General features: G+C 37.4%; 1 protein-coding gene across 1 annotated transcript in view; it reads left to right on the top strand.

Moving 5' to 3' along the window:
* DNAH7 (dynein axonemal heavy chain 7) overlaps positions 1 to 24,329 on the top strand; it is a 358,505-nt gene that overhangs the window by 273,938 nt on the left and 60,238 nt on the right. The window contains exons 49-51 of the mRNA XM_023217897.2: positions 9,446 to 9,636; positions 17,001 to 17,134; positions 17,867 to 18,202. Of these exons, the coding sequence (XP_023073665.1) occupies positions 9,446 to 9,636; positions 17,001 to 17,134; positions 17,867 to 18,202 (661 nt within the window). The remainder of the gene's footprint in view (positions 1 to 9,445; positions 9,637 to 17,000; positions 17,135 to 17,866; positions 18,203 to 24,329) is intronic.

Raw genomic sequence — 24,329 nt, 5'->3', positions numbered from 1 at the left:
GTTAGAAAGTGGTTATCACTAATTCTTATTGGGATCAATGTAGTTAATGGGTAGGGAACTGGCCTTGGATTCAGAGTACTTGCCTCTGTCACTCAGTGTTTGCTTCAGTGAGCTTCCTGAGACTCAGTTTCCCCATCTATATTTTAACCATATAGAATGAAGAAGAAATAAATTATGTATGTTGGATACTTATGGCAGTGTCTGTTGATCAATGTATGTTTTTTGTTGAACATTTACTGTATGATTTATGTGTATCATATTTTAGTATGATATAATAAGAAAGGCATAGATGATGTACTGTAGAAATTCAGAGGAATCGGGGAAGACGTCTTGAAGGAACTGGCACCTTAAATACTTTTAAGTAAGCTGGACACAGTGGCTCATGCCTGTAGTCTCAGCACTTCAGGAGGCTGAGATGGGAGGATTACTTGAACCCAGGAGTTTGAGGCTAACTTGGGCAACATAGTGAGACCCATCTTTCCAAAAATACAAAAATTAGCTGGGCATGGTGCTATGTGCCTGTGGTCCCAGCTACTCAGGAGGCTGAGATGGGAGAATCGCTTAAGCCCAAGAGGTCAAGGCTGCAGTGAGCTATGATAGCACCACTGCATTCCAACCTGGGCAACAGAGTGAGATCCTGTCTCAAAAAAAAAAAAGAAAGAAAGAAAGAAAAAACCAAAAACAAAACCCAAAACATTAAGTAATTAAAATTACTTAGGTTAATTTAAATATTCAAATAATTTCCTTGACACAGTAAAAGACAATTATGATAACTGAGCATCTGCCATATGCTTGACATTCTGGAGATTTCTGTGATGTCAGTCACAAATCTTGGTGTTAGAATTCCATAATTTTAGACCCAAAAGGGCCATAGAGATTATCAGTTTAGTGTTTTCCAAAGTATGGGTCACAACCATGGGAGAGATAACCAATTTAGTGGGTCATGACCAATATTTTGTTAATAAGATGCAATAGGAAGGAATAGAACATAGTAGGCTACAAGGCATAGTATAAAGGTAGGCATTATTTCATGAAATTTTTTGTTTAAATTTTATATGCATATATATGTACTTAGTCGTAAAATGTATTTGCTACTTTGAGTTGTGGCCAGAAAAGCTTGAAATCCAGTGGTAAATGAGATACCATCATCTCACAGCAGTTAGAATGGCGATCATTAAAAAGCCAGGAAACAACAGGTGCTGGAGAGGATGTGGAGAAATAGAACACTTTTATACCATTGGTGGGACTGTAAACTAGTTCAACGATTGTGGAAGACAGTGTGACGATTCCTCAAGGATCTTGAACTAGAAATACCATTTGACCCAGCCATCCCCTTACTGGGTGTATACCCAAAGGATTATAAATCATGCTGCTATAAAGACACATGCACACGCATGTTTATTGTGGCACTATTCACAATAGCAAAGACTTGGAACCAACCCAAATGTCCATCAATGATAGACTGGATTAAGAAAATGTGGCACATATACACCATGGAATACTATGCAGCCATAAAAAAGGATGAGTTCATGTCCTTTGTAGGGACATGGATAAAGTTGGAAACCATCATTATCAGCAAACTATCGTAAGGACAAAAAACCAAACATTGTATGTTCTCACTCATAGGTGGGAATTGAACAATGAGAACACTTGGACACAGGAAGGGGAACATCACACACTGGGGCCTATTGTGGGGTGGGGAGAGGGGAGAGGGATAGCATTAGGATGTATACCGAATGTAAATGACAAGTTAATGGGTACAGCACACCAACATGGCACATGTATACATATGTAACAAACCTGCAAGTTGTGCACATGTACCCTAGAACTTCAAGCATAATAAAATAATAATAATAATAACAACAATAATTTTAAAAAAAGGAAATCCAGTGGTAATTCCAGCCACTTCATTTTATTGACAAGTTAAGTGAGGTATTAGAGAATGTTAATTAAATGGCTTAACCAAGGTAATTAACTACCCCTTAACTATACTGGTCCCAGTAAAGGTTAGTGATGGATGTCCCCTTTCTATTTATGTGTATAGCATATCACCATACTATATACTAATTAAGCCAGTTAAGAGGAGTGCTGAAACTAGTCCCTAAGTCTTCTGCCTTTGTCTGGTGCTTCCTGTGTTACACAAGCAAGATTTTCTTTCAGTTGATTTAACCTACTTTTTGGAATAAAATACTTTTTAAATGCTAATGATTATTTACAATGCTTTCTAAGGTTAGTCATCAGAGAAGGGTGAAAAGTTTTAATCTCTTAATGGAAGGAGAGAGAGATGTCAGATTCTAAAGCTATTTCTATATTTAACCATCAAGTAAAAGAATTGGTTACTGTTATACATTTACGACATAAAGACTCTTCCATTTAAGGAGTTATCTTTAAATATTGGCCTCTTCAGGGACAGTGGCTTTTGATCTGTTGTCCCTCTCAGGCAGCCTGGGTTGAGCAGGCAGAAGTTTTTGCCTGCTTCAGCTGCCTGCTTCAACTACCTGCCTCTACTTCAACCAGAGCAGGTCTCACTTTTCTTTTTTATATTGCAGTTTATGATAAGATCCTCTTTGAAAAGAAGTATTCTGCTTCTTAAAAAAAAAAAATGTTTGAAAGCCAGCATTCTAGAAAATAAAGGTACATCTGTATTAGCTACACCAATGAATAAGGTGTGCGTAAAATACTAATCATACAAAGATTGCTGATAAATCAATTTGTAGAGAAGATATTTTAATGACTTTCCATTGAATCTGTAAAAAAAAAAAAATCTTTATATCGACAGCAGAATTTATCATATCTGAGCCTTCCTTACTTTTCTTATCTCCCAGCACTTTACTTTCTTTCCCCCTTGTATGTAACAAACCAGGAACACAAAACTACCTTTGGTTTAATGTTTCTTTCATTTGCTCATTCATTTGTCCATTCATTCATTTAATTAACATTTATTTTGCAACTGCCATGTACCAGGTAGTGTGGTAGGTACTAAAAACATCATGAATAAGACAGACTCAGTCTTTACTTTCATGAAGCTTATAGGTTAAAGGGGCAGAAAGAGATTACAGACAAAATGGGGATTAGAAGATGGGAGTGCAGGGTACTTGGGAGCAGCCAGTATTAAAACAACATGGCATTGTTTCAATCTCTTAGCTTGTTTTTGTTCTTCCATCCATCTGGTGGATTCCTTTAAATTCCGTCCTTTAAGATACAGCTCAAATACTTCTTTTTCTGTGACATCTCGACCCCTCCAATGAAGTACGAACACTGAAACTTTCATGAATTTCCATGATTGCTTTTATTTTATGTGCATAACCATTTGTTTCTCTACTACAAGCTGTTTAAGGGGACCTGATAGGTGCTCAGTAATTGTTGAGTCTTCTTTTGATAAAATATGCTACAGAGTTGAACATAAGTTGTAGAAGAAGAATTTTTTCTGTTAATTTGAAGTCTCACATGGGATAATGTAGATAGTTCATAACTAAAAAATCGACATTTAATGTCCTACATGCAAGAGAAATTTGAAAAGAACATTTAATTCTCGTTATGTTTCTGTTGCTAAGGGTAACTGTTTGTTTTGAGTGAGATGATGATCTGCCTTACTCAAAAATATTAGTGGCTGTGTGCTTGGATTCCTAGTCTTGGTAGTCTTGGTTTCCCATAAGCTTTGCACGTACTGTAATGTCTGGCACTTGAGAATGAGAAATGAGGTTTTAACATAAACCAGCAAATTGTTTATCTTGATGATAGAAACATGAAGAGAAGTCTGTCTCTTGAATTTGCTCCTATAATTTCAACATGGTATATATTTTGATCTAATTAAAAGTTAAAGAAGTCAAAATAAAATAGCGAGATTAAAGAGAGCCTTCTGGGTAATTCACGTACCTATACATTTTTTTCTCTTTTTAAATTTAAAATGCTTTTAATTTTCCAGTGAGACGTATAATATAATAAACATTCAGTACTAAGGATATATTTCTTTGAAATCAAGACACTACAAATATCCTTCCTAACAGGATTAAGACTTGATTCTAGCAGTAAGACAATAAATTTTCACAATTGGGAGAAAAGAGTCAAGTCTGTAATATTTAAGTTTCATAATGTATATTTTAGCTTCAAAAGTGATACATATATTAATATAGACACTCTTAATTGCATTTAAAACTAGGAAAAATGTTAGGGTGAGTAGGGGATGGAAATATATAGTTATTTTTAGCCAACATTAAATATCAGATTTTATGCAAAAAATTAATATTGATAAATGTTGAGGCAATAAGCGAAACTGAAACATTATAATCTTAAACAGAATTTCGATTCAAAATGGTTGAGCAAATTAGATTTTAAAAATATGATCATGTAAGAGTGAAAATGAAAAATTGATATCTGTTATCACTTTTATTGTTTAACATTGTTAGGAAAGTTGTTTTCAATGCAATAAAACAAGAAACAATGAAGCTGCTATAACATTTAAAGGAAGAAACAATTGATTCAGTAGGGCCAGATATATTGAACAAAAACAAAAGAAAAGTAGGAAACAAAATTATCATTATCATATTTATAAACAATATACCTCATCTAGACAACTAAAGATAATTAACTGAAAGGTATCAGGATTTAAAAATTCAGTGGAATAGATATATTCCAAAAAGAATATTAAATCGGTAACAACTGAGAACCAAAATAGGTGGGGAGTTATTATAGTCAACCAGTGAATAGAAACAAAGCAAAACAAAACAACAAAATAAAAACGTGGAGTAATTTTAACAATAAAAAGTGAGAAAAAAACAAAACTTTTCAGAAAAACGAGAGAAGGCTTGAGTACGACAGCTCTTTTTCTCTGACGGGAAAACTGAAAGTTGTAAAGATGTAAACTTTCAGAAATAAATGTTTAGAAAATAATAACCTAGAAGAAAAAAGAGTAATGAGCCACAAAACATTCAGAAGAGTAAGATTCGAATTAACGGAATAAGCTCTGGAATGAACCCTAATATATGTAAGCCTTTGATGCACTATAAATTAAGCATTATAAACCAACAGGAAAATGATACAATACACCAGCAAGTGGTATTAGGAAAATTGGCTTTGTGGAAAAACATTTTAGGTCAGAGTTTCACTTCACATCAAAATATGTTCCAGATGAGTTTAAAAATTAAATATGAAAGAAAAAAGACAAATGCTAAAAGGAAACATAGTCCTTTGATGGGAAAGGATGTCCTAAGCAAATATACAATGGAAAAATATATATATGTTATATATATTTTTATATATGTTATATATTATATATGTTTATATATTTTTTATATTGTATATATTGTATGTATGTATTTTTATATATATAAATATATTATATATATATTTTTTATATATATCTGTCACCCAGGCTGGAGTGCAGTGGCACGATCTCAGCTCACTGCAAGCTCCGCCTCCCAGGTTCACGCCATTCTCCTGCCTTAACGTCCCGAGTAGCTGGAACTACAGCAGCCCACCACCACACTCAGCTAATTTTTTTGTATTTTTAGTAGAGACAGGGTTTCACCATGTTAGCCAGGATAGTCTCCATCTCCTGACCTCGTGATCCACCCACCTCGGCCTCCCAAAATGCTGGAATTACAGGTGTGAGCCACCACGCCCGGCCTGGAAAAAGTATTTGAAAAGAAAAAGTTTCAACCTATGAAATTTATTTGTATCTTAATTTAAGCCATAACAGTATAAGCCAAATACCTTAAGACAATGGGGAATTATATTTTCTGCCTTGATATTTGACAAAACTGTGAATTATTAAATTTTTAAGGTGTATCAATTTTTAAACAGTTCTTAGCTTCAAGAGATTCTTGCAGCTGAAGTTTTATGATGTCTAGGATTTGTTTATAAATAATCCAGGTTAGATAAGGAATGGATGAAACTAGACTGGCCGAATTTACAAGGCTTAAAGCAGGATGATTGGTAGGTATATCAGGTACCAATTATATACTATTCTCTTTATTTTGAGAAAGGCTTGAAAATTTCTACAACAAAAACTTAAATTATAAGAAGAAATATAAGCAAATTTAAAAACAAGTGGAAGGTCAGGTACAGTGGCTCATGCCTGTAATCCTAGCACTTTGAGAGTCTGAGGTGGGAGGACTGGTTGAGCCCAGGAGTTTGAGACCAGTCTGGGCAACATAGCAAGACCCCATCTTAAAAAAAAAAAAATTAGCTGGGCCTGGTGGTGCATGCCTATAGTTCCAGCTATGCGAGATTGAGGTGGGAGGATTGCCTGAGCCTGGAGGTTGAGGCTACAGTGAACTGTGATCATATCACTGCACTCCAGCCTGGAAGACACAGCTAGACCCTGCCTCAAAAAGATAAAATAGGCTGGGGGCAATATTTCACACCTGTAATCCCAGCACTTTGGGATTGATTGAGTAGGCAGATTGATTGAGTTCAGGAGTTTAAGACCAGCCTGGGCAACATGGTGAAGCCCTATCTTTACCAAAAATACAAAACATTAGCTGGGTGTGATGGTACCCACCTGTAGTCCCAGCTACCCAGGAGGCTGAGGTGGGAAGATGGCCTGAGCCCAGGAGCTAGAGGTTGCAGTGAGCTGAGATTGTGCCACACTGCACTCCAGCCTGGGCAACACAGTGAGACCCCATCTCAAATAAATAGTTAAATAAGAACAAGTTGAAAACTGGGGGAAATATTTGCTAAAACAATGTTTAAAAGTACAGATAAAGTTTTTAAACTAGCGCATGTGGCAATGAGTGTTGGTTGTTCCTGCCGTCCACTCACCTTTGCCTTTAGTATCAGCACCCCTGTGTTACATGAGAACATTGCATCCAGACTAAAGAACTTATTTCCTAACCTCTGTTGTGGTTATATATGGCCATATGACTGTGGTTGGGTTTGGTCAAATTACTGTATTCTGGCCAAAAAGATGAGCATGGAAGTGCCATTTGTGACTCCCAGGAAACACCCTTAAAGGATATTTCTTCTTTTTTTCTCTGATGGATGGAATGTGGATGTGATTTAAAAGGCCGTATCAGCCAAAGAGATCAAAGCCATGTGCCAAGAATAGTAAAGGTGCAAGATGGCAGGATCTTGAATCCCTCACTATTTAGATACAACCTCCTTTCAGCCTTGAGCTGACTATCTTGGGCTCTCCTGTACATGAGACATAAGTTTCTCCTTGTTGTCATTGCTATCATTTTAGGTATTCTGATGCTTGTCAATGAACCCAATTGTAAATAATATATCCTACAATGAAAAAAAGGTCAAGTATGTTAGTATACAGTTTCCAGAAAAAAAATATAGTTAGCCAAAGAACAGCTAAAAGCACCCTGCCAAAAATACAAATGTTAACAGTATTTTTTACCTATCAATAATAAAAGTCACAAGTATATTATTGAATGCTGACGGTATGGTATAGTGGTTAAGAGAGCGACAAAGGAGTCAGACAGCCAGTTTCAAGTCCCTGCTTTGCTTTGTCGTTTACTAGCTGATTTAACTGAAAAATTTATTTTTGATTGCCTGTCCTATTTCATCTGCAAAACATGCTTTTTGAAGTTACGAGGATGACAAGAAAATACAATGCCAGCATGGTGTCCAGCATTTGTAAATACAGTGATATTTTGTAAAAATAGGTTTAAAAACAAATGACAAAATGAGTGCTCCTTGCAACTCTGAAATATCTACAGCTTTACAGGAAAGTAACTTGGAATACAAATAGCTTTTAAAATGTTCATAACTGTTGACCATTAATTCTACTTCTAGGGCTCCAGCCTGATTAAGTAATTAGAGATGAACACAAAGGTTTATTTATAAAGATGTTGACTGTGGCATTATTAATAATAGTGTAAAAGTAGAAGCAATCTAAACAATAGAAAATTAACATATTTAATACATTATGATGCATTCATATTATTTAACAATGAAAAATAATCATTTTATGCAAGTAGAAAATAAAAATGAGTTTAAAAATAACCTGACATGCCTGCCTTGGCTGAGATCTCAGCAATGGAGCAAATCACTAAGAAGACAATTTTAGGAATTCATTTAGCCAGGTGTAACCTGTGGGAAGGAGAAAATATGTCTGCATTTTCATGGCAATTGAGATCCAAATACCTGTCACCCCAGCACCCTGAGCCCATTTCTTCCCATCCAGATTGCACACCCATCCCTTGAGGGACGTCTACAAAATACCATCATCCAAATTTGGCTACGGTAGCACCCCACACACCAAAATGTAAGACTTTAACTCAGCAAAGATATCAATAGCCTTAACAATGTCACTGATCTTTGATCCAGGGATTCCCATTCTAGAATGCTATCAGAGGAAAATATTCTGAAATGTAGTTTTTTTAACACAGTGCTTGTTATAATATTCAGAACAAGAAACAATCCAAATATCTAATAATAGAACACTGGTTTAAAAAAGAGAACACTAATATGATATACTATTATGCAGTAATTACAAGCACGCTTATTAGAGTTTTCAATAACATGGCGAAACATTTATGCTGTAAGTCAAAAAAATAATTAGGATGCAAAATTCAGTATGTTGTTTAGTCTCAACTGTGTGTGGAGAAAGATAAATAACACTAGAGATAATAGTTTATTCAATAGTTATGCTATGTGTAGTTTGTGTCATTTTTCTTTTTTTCCTTATTTATGTTTGAGACAAGATATTGCTCTGTGGCCCAAGCTGGAGGGCAATAGCTTGATTATGGCTAACTGCAGCCTTGACCTCCCAGGCTAACACAATCCTCCCAGCTCAGTCTCCCAAGTAGCTGCCACCTGGCTAATTCTTGTATTTTCTTTGTGGAGACTTTGTAGACAGGCTTTTGCCATGTTGCCTAGGCTGGTCTTGAACTCCTGGACTCAAGCAATCCTCTCAAAGTGCTGGAATTACAGGCATGAGCCACCGTGCCTGGCCTTGGTGTCATTTTTCTATCAGTCTATATGCTGTATGAGTCAATTCTTAAAATATTAAGGAGAAGTAGAGACAGTAATTAAGCAAATCTAATTAGGAGCAGTTTTCCATTTCTTATTTATACCTTCCTTCCTGTACTTTGCAGATGTTCTACAATAAGCATTTTTAATAATTAAAAATACAGTCACAGTTTAAATAACTACAACTGGAAATGCCTTTTCTCTGGTGTCTCAGATGGATAAATTTACTGCCATAATACCTGGACACCTAGTGAACCCCAGGGCAGGCAGCGTGCACCTGGCAGGACTATGACTCAGGAGAAGGGAAGAAGGCAGGATGACTAGGTAGACCTACCACTTAAGTCCTTCCCACAGAATGTAGCTATTTTTATGGCATTATTTCTTTATACTTTTCAGAAGACACAAATAATTTTGTAGGTATCTAGGAAAAGAATTTATCTATAAGGCTGAAAGCACTTGGAGGGGTTGCATGTTTATAGTCAATATTTAAAATAACATGAAATCTTTTCTGATTTTACTCCAGTGTTGCTAGAAAATGTTGGCGAAGAACTAGATCCTATTTTGGAACCTCTTCTACTAAAACAAACCTTTAAGCAGGGTGGGAGTACATGTATCCGGCTTGGGGACTCCACAATTGAATATGCACCTGACTTCCGCTTCTATATTACCACCAAGTTAAGAAATCCTCATTATCTTCCTGAAACATCAGTAAAGGCCAGTATATAAAATGAATATTTCTTTGTCAGATTTTGTAATTAGTGACTATATATTCCTCCTGAATCATAAGAAGAACAAGTCTTCCTAAGAAAAACGGATTTTGCTTTATTTGGCATTTCCTGAAATTATTGCTATAATAATTTCCAAATCTTGCTTTGGTGAGTACATGTAAGTAATAAAGGAACCTTCAGTATGCTGTGGAAAAAAAAAAAAAAAGGTCATCATAATCAAATTTCTACAATGGATATGATTCTTAGATTTTCATTGTTAAAAATAGAAGACATATACCCACATTCTTTCTTTGTAATAAATGATAATATGCTAATTATTGAAATTGAAATTCAGAAACAGAACTCCATTTTTCTTTCTCAGACTAAGGATGCTGCTATCTGATTTTATGTAATTACTTAGAAGAACTGTTTTCAATCACTGTTCTTTTAGAATACTAAAAATTCCTTTAAAGAGGAAATTTAGCTTTAAGTTTTAGTCAGTGACTAAAATGTCCTGAGACATTGATCTACAACTGAGCTACTAGGTTTATGGGCTACAACTTATTCTGTTTTTAGTCCTACTTCTTAGTCTTGGTTGGCATTCATTAAATGTTTGTGGAGTGAGTGAGTGAGTGAAGGATTGCTTTCATTTACAGAAGCAAGCAGGAGAAGACATTAAGAAATGCTTATTTAGATTTTGAAAGTTATATAGAGAGGCAAGAGTTATGTAGTGAATTCAAATACTTACCTTTATTGGAAATATTTAAATTAACATAGGCATCTCTCTGCAGAGAGGCAGAGAAAGGATCGAGATGGTGTAATTTATTCCCTCCAAGATGAACAAACATGATCCCTGCTCTCCAGAGGTCTATCTTATAAATAATGTATATGCAAAGTGACTAAATTATGTGACTAGGAAGACACAGTGGAGCTGCAATGTGTCCTGGGTTGCAGGATATACTTAGAGTTGAGGATATACTTAGGGAGGACATTCAGGGATGTCAGGAAGACTAGGGGAAAATGGAGTGACCCTTGAGCTTAATTTTAAAAACAGAATGTTAAAACATGGAAATTCTTGGTTATTTTTAATTAATTAAAATCCAATGTTATTTAAACACTTTAAAATATCTACTATATATTTACCCGCTAGGGAAGGGAATATCCAGTAGTAGTTAAGGCCATAGATTCAGGTGCTACTTGCCAGGTGTGTGATTGGGGACATTTCATTTAACTTCTCTGTGCCTCAATTCTCTCATCTGTCAAATGGGAATAATAAAAGTATCTATGTCATAGAGTGATGTGAATTAAATAAATTAATCTGTGTAAAATGCTTAGAATAAAGCCAATAGATAGTATTACTATAGGTGTTACTTATTAGCAATATTATTTAACATTTAAATATAAGTGAAAAAGAAGGAAGCAAAGAGGAAATGATAAAATCCCAGAGCTGTGTTAGAGAAAAATGTTTAAGTAAGTGACGTGGAAAACCTTTTTTACTGTTCAGTAAAATATGTGGAACTGTTGAACGTAACATAAACAATTCTTAGTTCACTAATAACTGGTTATGGTAGGAGTCATAAAGGGCTGTGGGGAGGAAACTGACCTATGATTCAGTATCAAAACCCTTAAGATCCCTAGAGTGTCTTATTGCTTTATTATTTTTAATTGCTGGGATTGATTAAACAGGGACTAGAAAACGTAGTGAGGCAGTTACTTGCTTTCATTTACAAATTATAATACTTCCTCCGGATCCCACTTTTAGGATCTTTTATGTACCTTTTGCTTTCAAAAGCACCCAAGGGATGGTGTCGTGCTGGTATAATCCTTTTGAGTCTAAATGAAAATAAAATTATGAAACCATAGTTTATGGTCTTAAATGTTTATTTGAGAACAAATGACTGGATTTGAAAAGTCTTGATGTGAAAAGACCCAACATTAATGGAATATGAATGGATACCTCCTTGTGTCTGAACACAGTGAAGTGAAAGTTGTAAAACATGCATTTTGCTACCACTGTGCCTATGGTTTTTGGATTAAAGCAAATGTAACTTGTGGACTTGGTTTCTCATGCCAATAGGGAAAATATCTTGAAAGCTTTATCCTTTTTCCATGAATAAATGGCAAAGCAGTGGAGAATTCCATAACATTTAATGAGTTTTAAAAATTGTTTATCTCATATAAATTTATGATTATATCCATGTAGTCTATAGTTAGTGGCCTCCATGGTCTGCCATGGGACAAGTGGGGGAAAAGTTTTTAACCCAGATAGTATCCCATTGAGGAGGTGCCTAGGTGTGGGCAGAAGGAGGGAGTCGCCTTCCTAGCGGTTTTGCAAGAAGCTGTTTTACACTTATTGGCCACAGGTAGGGCATTTTCTTACAAAAATAAAATTACTCTGTCCCTGCAGAGGAAATATTTTCTTATAAATAAAAGCAGGGAAACACGGTATCTCCCACCCAGTAGCAGGAGCTGGGAATATGGAGACGTGGAGGCTCAAGCAACTCCATCTTGGAAGCTAATCCACCAAATTGGCTTCTGATTTACCCCTGTTCTGGGAAAGGTCTAAGATTTCCAGTTTATCTACTGTGCCTCGTGTAAGAGCAGGTACTTACCGTGCGTCCTGCCCTTCGGTCAAACAACCTTCAATTATTCTACACATCCCTTCTAAATCACTTCTCCTGTGGTACACGATCCCTGGGTCTCGTGGGTAATGGCACAGGGATCCACCGACTTGTCTTGCTGCCACCCAGGACACAGACAAGGCTTCTGTTCATTAAGTCCCTATTAGATGTTTCTTTCTAAGAAGTTGGATGCGTCAGCCTCTTTCTTCAGCCTCAGTTTCTGCTGATGTCAGGGGTAGGTATGCATAGACCCGCCCACCAGGAAACAACAGATGAAAAGACAAAAACGAAAAGTAGAGAGAACAGCAACCTCAGTAACAGCATTACCTATTTTTAGTTTGTAAGAAAGGAAAACCTTTGCGCCTTGGCAATGCAAACAATTTATAAATCAGGCAACACCTCCAAAGGTGCTTTAAAAAGTCATTAAGATTAGAAAGATAACATTTTTGACTCTTTTTTTTTTAATAACCTTCCCACCAGTTGAGAAACACTGCTTATCTTTAGGAGGGAGAGTGATGGCTGCTTCTGGGGTTGTGCAGTCTGTACATGAAAGCAAGGTGAAGTTGAAGAGGGCTGAGATCTAGCCCCAAGGTGCTAGGCTTTGGCCTGGTGTGGGGCTGATTCTGCATGCAGATGACATCTTTTTCTAATCCACATAAGGTACTTCATAGACCAGCAGAGCCTTAAGAGAAATAAAACATAAAAACAAGAACACTTTTGCTTTACAAATACATCTTTTGGATAAGCTGCCTATATTGGGTTTGGTTGATTAAAACCTGCTACACGTAGGTAGTTTGTCCATAGAGTTGTTTCTTCTCTACTAGTTTACATGTTTTAAAATTCGAATTAAAATTCTAATTTTTTTTTTTTTTTTGAGACGGAGTCTCGCCCTGTCGCCCAGGCTGGAGTGCAGTGGCGGGATCTCAGCTCACTGCAAGCTCCGCCTCCTGGGTTTACACCATTCTCCTGCCTCAGCTTCCCGAGTAGCTGGGACTACAGGCGCCCGCCACCTCACCCGGCTAGTTTTTTCATATTTTTTAGTAGAGACGGGGTTTCACCATGTTAGCCAGGATGGTCTCGATCTCCTCACCTCGTTATCCGCCTGTCTCGGCTTCCCAAAGTGCTGGGATTACAGGCTTGAGCCACCGCGCCCGGCCTTAAAATTCTAATTTTAAAAAACTCTCAGATTTCGGTATGCCAAAATGCCTTTTTTTAGCTGCTACGATTTAGGTTAGGTTGTGATCGAAAATGTATGTAAAAGTTTTGGACAAAATTGTCACTACCATATAGAATGTGGCGATGTTACCTGGGTTTGGGAAAGTACTTCCTATTAAGGAGCCTCCTTTCATTAGGGAAACGATGAAATCAGGAGCGAACACTGAGTCACCTCTGATGATCTGTGGTAGTTGGTGAAATTTTTGTAGAATTTTCAAGGGTAAAAAACAAGTCTTTTTTTTATTTTTTTAAATTTTACTTTAAGTTCTGGGATGCATGTGCAGAACATGCAGGTTTGTTACATAGGTGTACATGTGCTATGGTGGTTTGCTGCACCTGTCAACTCCTCATCTAGGTTTGGAACCCCCCATTATACTCGTTAGGTATTTGTCCTAACGTTCTCCCTCCCCTTGCCTCACAGCCCCCAACAGGCCCCGGTGTGTGATGTCCCCCTCCCTGTGTCCATGTGTTCTCATTGTTCAACACACACTTATGAGTGAGAACATGCGGTGTTTGGTTTTCTGTTCCTGTGTTAAAAAGCAAGTATTTCTAATATTGCTGACTGCACACATTGAATTCTGACACATGTGGTAGAAAATGTTTGCCTTCAGTTACAGGTAGTAGATGAAGAGTGCTCCTTGGGTCCTACCTGCACACTCTCCAGTGGTGAAATAGATTCCTCTAAATGTGCTTTGCCTTTCTCTGCTGCTTTGTCTATGCTATTTTGTTTGCCAAGGGCAATTGTTCTCAATCCTGGCTGAACATTAAAGTCACTTGGAGAGCTTTTAAAACTCCAAATACTCAGGCCATACTCTAGACCAATTAAACCAAGCTCTCCGGACACAAGACCCAGACGCTACTGGTTTTTAAATTTTGCAGTACATTCCAATCATTATCCAGAGTTGAAATCTTCTACCATGTAGAATGTTGCCCTCTTCTATCTCTTGACTAACTGCCAATCACTCTTAAGTTTTAGCTCAGGTGTCCTTTGCTTGGGGGAAGCCCTCTTTGCCTCCCTCATCTGGGTTGGGTGCTCTCTGTGCTCCTGTAGCGTTGCAAGCTTACCACTCTCAGAGTCCTTATCCCATTGTACATTCTTTATTCCTCTGTTTGCTCAACTCAATGAAAACTTTTTGAGGGCAGGGACCAGATTGTATCTTACTCTTCTTTATATCATAGAGCCTGACTCATGTTAGCTATTACTTTATATAAAATGCCTTAGGGAGGCCGGGCGCGGTGGCTCAAGCCTGTAATCCCAGCACTTTGGGAGGCCGAGACGGGTGGATCACGAGGTCAGGAGATCGAGACCATCCTGGCTAACACGGTGAAACCCCATCTCTACTAAAAATACAAAAGCTAGCCGGGCGAGGTGGCGGGCGCCTGTAGTCCCAGCTACTCGGGAGGCTGAGGCAGGAGAATGGCGTGAACCCGGGAGGCGGAGCTTGCAGTGAGCTGAGATCCGGCCACTGCACTCCAGTCCGGGCGACAGAGCGAGACTCCGCCTCAAAAAAAAAAAAAAAAAAAAATGCCCTAGGGAAGAATCATCAAGTGACTAAAATTTTAGGAAATAGAAGTAGCAGAGAGCAACTCCATGAACGGGGAATGTGGGCATTCTGATTGTTCATTCAATAAGTTTGTAGGGAGCATGACTTTGTGCCAAACAATAAAACCATGAAGTCAAATAAGAGACGACCCCTGTGCTAAAGTTACTTTCATTCTGGTCTAGGAGAGAGTTGTATATGCCCTTGGTTGCATACAGTGTAATGTGTGCTATAAGGAGTTAAGACCCCTATGAGAAAGTACAGAAAGTAGCCTGGGGTGGTGATTGGGGTAGAACACATTGTCTGGGAAAGTGTCCAAGAGGAGCTAACACTTGATCTGCACACTGACAGATGAATAGGAGCTGATCTGGTGGATAACAAGGGGAAGGGCGTCCAAGTAGAGCAAACATTGAAGCACATGGAGGCACTTCATAGACAGCGTGTATGGGATTCCACAATCCTTTCTGTGCAGCTAAAATGAAAGGCATGTGAATGGGAGTAGTAGGAGGTGATGCTTAAGGCATAGGTGCAATATATACAACTATTATATATCCATAAAAATTAAAAATTAAAAAAATTGGTGATACATGGTGATAAAGAACCATCTGACTTAAAAAAATAACATAGATGTGATTCAAGACATTAGGTCAGGTAGACTACAGTATACATGAAAAAATAAAAGATAAAAGGTGAGGATTTCAAACGAAGCCAACAGCAAGACAGTGTTTATTGACTTATGGGTTCATTGGTGACCAGAGCCAGGAAGTTACTATGGTTTATTGCAGTGTGTGTGGATGGGTGCACAGAGGCAGGGCAGGGAGCAGATTGTGGAGGGCTGTATTATGAAATGAAGTGGAGGCAGAAAATACGTATAGATAACATTTTCAATAAGTGTCATTGTGAAAGCCCAAAGAGAGGTTATTCCATACCTGGAAAGGATTGTGGGAGCAATAGAATGATTTGTTTGTTGTTTGCTTTTTAAAAGAAGAGACCTGAGCATGTTTGCATGTTTATGGGAAAGAGCCAGGAGATGTGGGCAATGAAAAGAGACCTGCCTGTAAGAGCAGTTACGTCCCCAGGTGAAGCAGGTGTTAGCAGACAGTCTTGATGGACACCATGAAAATGTAAATTCTGGCCAGGCGCGGTGGCTCAAGCCTGTAATCCCAGCACTTTGGGAGGCCGAGACGGGCGGATCACGAGGTCAGGAGATCGAGACCATCCTGGCTAACATGGTGAAACCCCGTCTCTACTGAAAACTACAAAAAACTAGCCGAGCGAGGTGGCGGCGCCTGTAGTCCCAGCTACCTGGGAGGCTGAGGCAGGAGAATGGCATGAACCCGGGAGGCGGAGCTTGCAGTGAGCTGAGATCCGGCCACAGCACTCCAGCCTGGGTGACAGAGCGAGACTTTGTCTCAAAAAAAAAAAAAAAAAGAAAGAAAAATGTAAATTCCTTAGTTCACAATAGTGGCTGATTATCAGATTGTAAAAATGCTTCACCCATGACAAGTAATTACAGTGTTCCCTTTTCTCTTATCTCACTTTGTAAGATTTCCTTTACTTTTGACACCACTAGAATCCTTAAAATGTAAATCAGCTGCTCCAACTATTATGATTCTAGAGCCAGGCTTTGAACCATATATTATGCCATGGCTGCTCTGATCAACTGAAATGGAAGATAGCTTCCAGCCTGATTCTAATGAATTTTGCTGTTAAAGAGTTCTCAGAAATTGCACTAGTTTGAAATGAGAATAAGTTGATCACCAAACAAACTCTTTGAGTTATTAGATTTCTGACTATGAGAAACTGATTGGGTTTTAAATCCAACAATCATGTTTGCCTATGTCGTTAATCATAGTCTCTACAAATTACACCTTCACAAGTACTACCATATATAGTAAATGAAGTCTATTTTAAGGTCAGAACTTGACACATAAAAGCAGAGGCATTTTTAACAGAAATAATGATATAATTTTTGTGTATTTTTTCATTTATAGGTAACATTATTAAACTTCATGATAACCCCTGAGGGAATGCAAGATCAGCTTCTGGGAATTGTGGTGGCACGAGAAAGGCCAGACCTTGAAGAAGAAAAGCAAGCCTTGATATTACAAGGAGCTGAAAACAAAAGGTTTAAAATATCATAAACAGAACTATTCTTATTTGTTTCGAGATCACTAGAATGAATTAAAATACATTTTACAGATCTCTTTTGTTAGATTTAATAGGAATACTGCAAGGGAAAGTGTAACAGGAAAATGTGAGGAATTATACCTCTATGTTAATTTAGAAAACTGCATTACTGAGGATATTTTTACATGCAAGTTCTTAGGCACTGGAAGAGCTAGAAGGCCTGCCAGAAGTCAGGGCAGGGTATTTTCAAATATTCCACAAAGTTTTAGCACGAGAGTTTTAGTATTCACTGTGTAACTGAGGTAACCTGTTTTTACTGGAGCATGGTGTAAATGAATATGTTGCATCCCACTTTCTGCTCATAACATCTATATCATAGGTAGAAAGAGTAAAGCTGTGTAAGTCATGTAAAATTTCAGAAAATAAACAGAGTGCTGCTTTCTGTTCACTCCGAACTGAGATCCTTGATGGCAGAGTATATTGGCTTGCCGTATTTCTCTCTAGTTAGCCCATAAATGATCATTAAAAAGGGAACTGGAGCAGAAAGGCCCATCTTTGTGACATTTTGTGAGATAGGAAATTAATTATAAGGCATCACCGTTACAGATATTTGTCACAAAGTGATGCATTTCTTTCGGTTGCAAGTTCTTTGTTTCTTATAAAAGAACATATACGTGAAATGATTTAAAATGATTTCTTTTTCTTCTAAGAAAATTGTGTTTTATTCCAGGCAGTTAAAAGAAATAGAAGACAAGATTTTAGAAGTTCTTTCATCTTCGGAAGGCAATATATTAGAAGATGAAACTGCTATTAAGATATTATCTTCCTCCAAGGCTTTGGCTAATGAGATTTCTCAGAAGCAGGAAATAGCCGAAGAGACGGAGAAAAAGATTGATGCCACCCGCATGGGCTATCGTCCTATTGCCATCCATTCTTCCATCCTGTTTTTTTCTCTTGCTGATTTAGCCAACATTGAGCCCATGTACCAGTATTCACTGACCTGGTTTATTAACCTTTTCATCCTGTCTATTGAAAATTCAGAGAAATCAGAAATTTTGGCAAAAAGGTATGTAAAGGAAATACTAATTAATATTAACTAATTAATGCTTGAAATTAGAGAGTAATTTGTGGCCTCCATTGTTGTCTCAGAGTGGTACAAGCATTACAGCCACTTACCTAAAATGAACTTGATTAATCATTGTACCAGAAATAAATTTGAGGGTTAGAAATTGAACAGATGTGTCCAAATTCAGTCTGCCAAAAAACTGTTTACAGAGATCTAGGATTATAATGTAATTCTAGAAACAGAAAACATTTACCTTCATTTTTCATTTGCAAAATATATTTATGAATGGAAGTATGGAAAGAGTAGTTAATACTTTTTTAAAAATATGACTCCTATTCTGTACAAACTGGCATTCTAAAAGTTGCAAATTCTCTTTTTTTTTTTTTTTTTTTGAGACGGAGTCTCGCTCTGTCGCCCGGGCTGGAGTGCAGTGGCGCGATCTCAGCTCACTGCAAGCTCCGCCTCCCGGGTTCACGCCATTCTCCTGCCTCAGTCTCCCAAGTGGCTGGGATTACAGGCGCCCGCCACCTTGCCCGGCTAGTTTTTTTGTATTTTTTAGTAGAGACGGGGTTTCACCGTGTTCGCCAGGATGGTCTCGATCTCCTGACCTCGTGATCCGCCCATCTCGGCCTCCCAAAGTGCTGGGATTACAGGCTTGAGCCACCGCGCCCGGCCTGCAAATTCTCATTTTAATATACACATCTGTAAAATTTGTCAAATGCTAGGGTAAAAAAATCCCAAAGCTTGTTGTGATTATTTGTGGTAATAGAACTTCTTTTCTATTATTCTTATTTACATAAAATACTTTATGTTACTGTTGGCTATTACAATAAGTAATGGAATTAAGACCTGACTTAAATCTACAAGAGAATTAAATTTCATTTGATTTTTTCACATCAGTTAGATAATTTTCAGTTTGGTATTAAAACATGTTTTTAATAGAGTTTAATGTGTAAAAAAGAAAGTAATTAATTACAACTTTTACCTTTTATAACCTTCTTGATAAATATGAATCTAGATACTTCAGTTTCTTGACTGTTTAGACCCACAAGGGAAACTCAGTTTATCACTCACAGCTAAGAATTATGTTTAGAAATCCAAAATGTTAATCTCACTTTAATCTGAATTTAATTCCTTTATCATAGTAGAGGTCTAAAATTTTGAGTGTTCTTAGACTCAGCAATTTTTTGTTAGTAAGATTTATTATTTTACAGGTTAGAATACGAGACTAATAAAGGTGTGAGTCTGACACTTTGGGCTTGGCCAAAAATATATATCGATATATAGATATCTACCATTGAGAAAGGGAGGGAGTAGGTTATTTATTTGGAAGAAATGCATTGCATAATGATAGAGTTTATTCATCTTTATGATATTTGAAAATGTTTAGTTTATTTCTTCCAGTTCTGAAATTTTCAAGTTTAGCAAGGATTACAGAAATAAAAAAATTTTAAGTGATCTTTCTTAGAAAAGTTCCCAGCTATTTGCATTATAAGTTAATTAAACATGCATGTCTGGTTTTCATACTAGATTCTGAGTTCCATAAGACCAGAATAAAAAAATAAAATTATCCCCAGCCTGGGCATGGTGGCTCACACCTGTAATCCCAGCACTTTGGGAGGCCAAGGTGAGCAGCTTGCATGAGTCCAGGAGTTTGAAACCAGCCTGGACAACATGGCAAAACCCCATCTCTACAAAAAAAATACAAAAATTTAGCTGGGCATGGTGGTGTGGGCCTGTAGTCCCAGCTACTGGGGAGGCTGAGGTGGGAGGATTACGTGAGCCCAAGAGGTTGAGGCTGCAGTGAGTCGTGATTGTGCCACCACACTTCAGCCTGGGCAGTGGGAGTGAGACCCCATCTCCAGCAGTTACTACAGTGCTAATCACATTATAGCCACACAATAAATAATGTTCTGCTTTTCACTACTGGTCTTAATTTCTACCTTGCTTAAAAGAATAACCACTAGAATGTTACTCTCTTAATTAGCTTAAAATCAAGGTATTTTCTGGAGTCTAGAGAAGAAAATGTCTTTGGTCTGCCATTTAAAGACATTTATATAAGCTTTAAAAATTAAAACAATTCTATGCTTTAAAAATAATGATGGGTCCTTTATTGTCTCTTATTATATCAAGTTAGAACTCATCCAAAGTATGGAATTTGTTTCTTCATTACTGTGCTTTTGTTCCTTAAGATGTAAGGAAAAGCAAACCCTTTTTACCCAGATGTGTGATTTGGATGAAATTTAGAAAACAAAATGTGGCCTTTTCTTTTTAGTTAAACTTCTTTAATTTCAAAACAATGAAAATCATATGTATGTCTGCAGTAACACTAAAAGTATAATTTTGGAACCAAAAGGTAAATAGAGAAAATAGATGTTAAAACTTTCATTGAAGTTATCAATACACATGAAGAAACATGCAGAAATCAGAAGTATTTGCCCAATGAATTCTCATAAGTGAGCAAACCTGTGTAACTAGCACCTAACTCAAGACACAGAACATTATCAACAGCCCAGAAGTGTCCGCTCCTGATCACTAACCCTCTTCCCCAAGGTGACCACTGTCCTGACTTCCAACACCACAGGTTAGTTTTTGCCAGTTTTAGAACTTCATATAAATAGAATCACACAGTGTGTGCTTTTTTTGTGTCTGATATCTTGCACTCAGCATCATGCTTGTGAAATTAATGCACATTGTTTTGTCTAGTACAGTGTTTTACTTAGTTAGTTTTCTATTGTTGGGGAAGTATAATTAAAAACTACATCTTCTCCCAACCCAGAAACTCTCTCCTCAAAGACAGTAGAGAAAAAAAATAGTTTTATTGTTGAATAAACATTAAACGGAACATAACACATAATCACAGGCAATCACAAAGAGATTGCAAAGACAAAGAGGAATCTCACCCCCTTAATTATCGAAGCAGATAAAACTCATTACATCACACTTAGTTCATCCTAACTTTACTTGGCAATTGAAGTGACCATCTGTGTTAGCAAATTGGCTTTATCCAGAGGATAACCAAACGTTCCATATCTGTGTGACAGGAGGTAGTTTTGCAATTTGAAATAAGCTTAACTGAAGTTAGGCTCCTACCCTTCTGCAGCGAATTGGAGACAAGTGGGCTATCTCCCTTGATGTTTACATTTCAAAGAAATGGCTTCTGGGTCTTTGAGAAAGACATCACTGGGTCATAAAACTGACAAAGGTCTGACTAGTTTTCTAAAGGGTGTATACAAATTTCAACGTGAGGAGAAAGTACCTATAATTTTAGGTTTTCTAAATTATCTAAGAAAAAAAGGAGAGAAGGAAAATCTCTCTCCTTATTTTCAACAGAAAGAATTGAGTCTCTTATTTTTCATTTTTGCTTGTCCTAACACTGTAACACAAATCATGTATCCATTCTACTGTTGAGGATATTTGGGTAGCTTCTAACTTGGGGCTACTACGAAAGTTTGCTTCCTTAACATTCCTGTTCATGGCTTTTGGTGCTGATATTTACCTGTCTTTGGTGGGTATATATCCAGGAATGAAACTGATGATCACAGGGCATGCATATATTCCCTTTTAGTAAATACTGCCGATAGTTTTCCAAAGCATTGTACCAAGAGAGAAACTTTGGTCAGTCCTGTTTAATCTTTTTTTGTTGTTGTTAAAGTAAACTAAGAGTTTCCAATTAAGAAGCTAGCTCCCAAATCAGAAATGAAAAAGAGGAGTTCTCACAGGAATGATTTGTTTTTCTGCCAATCATTGATAGACACCAAATAACTGGTAGACTTCAGGCAGTTATTGGACTATAATTCTACCAAAAGCATAGAAAACATGTGACTATTGGCCGGGCTCGGTGGCTCAAGCCTGTAATCCCAGCACTTTGGGAGGCCGAGACGGGCGGATCACGAGGTCAGGAGATCGAGACTATCCTGGCTAACACGGTGAAACCCCGTCTCTACTAAAAAATACAAAAAACTAGCTGGGCGAGGTGGCGGGCGCCTGTAGTCCCAGCTACTCGGGAGGCTGAGGCAGGAGAATGGCGTAAACCCGTGAGGCGGAGCTTGCAGTGAGCTGAGATCCGGCCACTGCACTCCAGCCTGGGCGACAGAGCGAGACTCCGTCTCAAAAAAAAAAAAAAAAAAAAAAAAAAGAAAACATGTGACTATTAACACTAGCCAACCTGATTGTTTTAGAATCTTAATATTGGTCTAAAATTATTTCTCATTTCTTTTTATTTAGGGATATAAACGTATTTCATTCTTGTTTGTCCTCTGGTAGTGATTATTATATGGTACCAAGAATATGTTATGTTATGACTAGTATGGTATATACTATGCAGTTGCCATAATAACTTGGATCGTCTGTTATTTATAAGATTTTAATGCATTACAATTTGTGTAACAATAAATAACTTTATATAGCAAACGAAACAAAATAAAACAAAAATAACATAAATGGAGAAACAAAATCTAACTAGGATGTAGTTTTGTTAAATATCCTGGAATCAATCTATTGCTGTACAAATAAGCATATACATGTAATTGTAACAGCCCAGTGGGTTCTTCCTGCCTGCCGCACATAGAAAATCAACCCTCTGAGACCATGATATTGTGGTAAAGAGTTTAATTGATGTGAAGCAGGCCACACCACGCAGAAGATGGAATTATTACTCAAATTAATCTCTTGAAAATTCGGAGGCTAGGGCTTTTCAAGGATAGTTTGGTGGGCAGGGTGTTAGGGAGGAGGGCATGCTGTTGGGTTGGAAATGCAGTCATAGGAACTCAGCAAGGAAAACAGCCTCCCTGAGTCTGCTTCTAGGTGTGGGCCGCCAGAGGAGCTGCTGGTCTAGGTGAGGCCATCCAATAGTCAAAAATGCAAAAGCCTGAAAAGACATCCCAAAAGGTCAATCTTAGGTTCTACAGTAGTGATGTTATTTACAGGAGTGATTGGGGAAGTTGCAAATCTTACTACCTCTGGAATCATGACTAAATTTCTTCCAAAGTTAGCTTGGCCCATGCCCAGGAATGAGCCAAAACAGCCAGCCTGTGAGGCTAGAAGCAAGATGGAGTCAGCTATTTCAGGTTTCTCTTACTGTCATAATTTTGCAAAGGCAGTTTGATAATTACACACACAGTTTTTTTTCCCCACTTTTATCAAGACCATTCTCTCATGTTATTAAATATTCTTCGGAAACATAAGTTTTAGGAGTTGCACAATATACATGCCGTTGTATGAATGTACCATAATTTTCATATTATAAGACTTTTAGCTGGGTGGGGTGTCTTACACCTGTAATCCCAGCACTCTGGGAAGCTGAGGCGGGCAGATTACTTGAGCTCAAGGGTTCGATACCAGCCTGAGTGACATGGCAAAACCCTGTCTCTACAAAAAATGCAAAAATTAGCCTGGCGTGGTGACATGCACTTGTAGTCCCAGCTACCTGGGAGGCCGAAACATGAGGACCACTTGAGCCTGGGAGTTTGAGGTTACAGTGAGTTATGATCGTACCACTGCAATCCAGCCTGGATGATACAGTGAGACCCTGTCAAACAAGCAAAAAGCACTTCTAAGTTGTCTCCAGCTTTTGTATTGTAAGTAATGCTGCAGTAAATATAAGTGTCTGCATCATTGCTTATTTTCTTAGGCTAAAATCCCAAATTTAGGACAAAGGTGTTCACTTCTTGCAGATTCCTGATATAAATTTCTTTCCTGGACGATTATTCAAACACACAACTCCATCAGAGGAACATGAATGATCCTATATCACTATATCACTCACCAGCATTGAGAATGATAATTTTAATCTTCTTTTTCACCTTAAAAGGTTATTAAAATATATATCCATTTTTACTAGTGATTGAACCTGAACTTACAATATGATTAACCTTTATAATTTTCCCTTCAATCTTTCTGTCTACAAGAAGAGACTTGTTTTAAAGTACAGAAAATTTTATTTTACTCTAAAAAGACCAAATGTGAGTCACCCTGTATTAATCGTATGGTACTGCTACAAGTGAGACAAATTCAGTGCCATGCATGAAAAGACAACCTATTAGCATAATAATGGGGACAGAATAGTATGTTTATTTTAAATGTTCTAAGAATTCGACTGTATTTTAGCAACTATTGCCAAGCCTTT

Source organism: Piliocolobus tephrosceles, chromosome 11 (genome assembly GCF_002776525.5).
Source record: "Piliocolobus tephrosceles isolate RC106 chromosome 11, ASM277652v3, whole genome shotgun sequence".
NCBI classification, from domain to species: domain Eukaryota; kingdom Metazoa; phylum Chordata; class Mammalia; order Primates; family Cercopithecidae; genus Piliocolobus; species Piliocolobus tephrosceles.
Note: the sequence above shows the minus strand (reverse complement) of the source record. Positions and strands in the feature narration are given on the sequence as shown.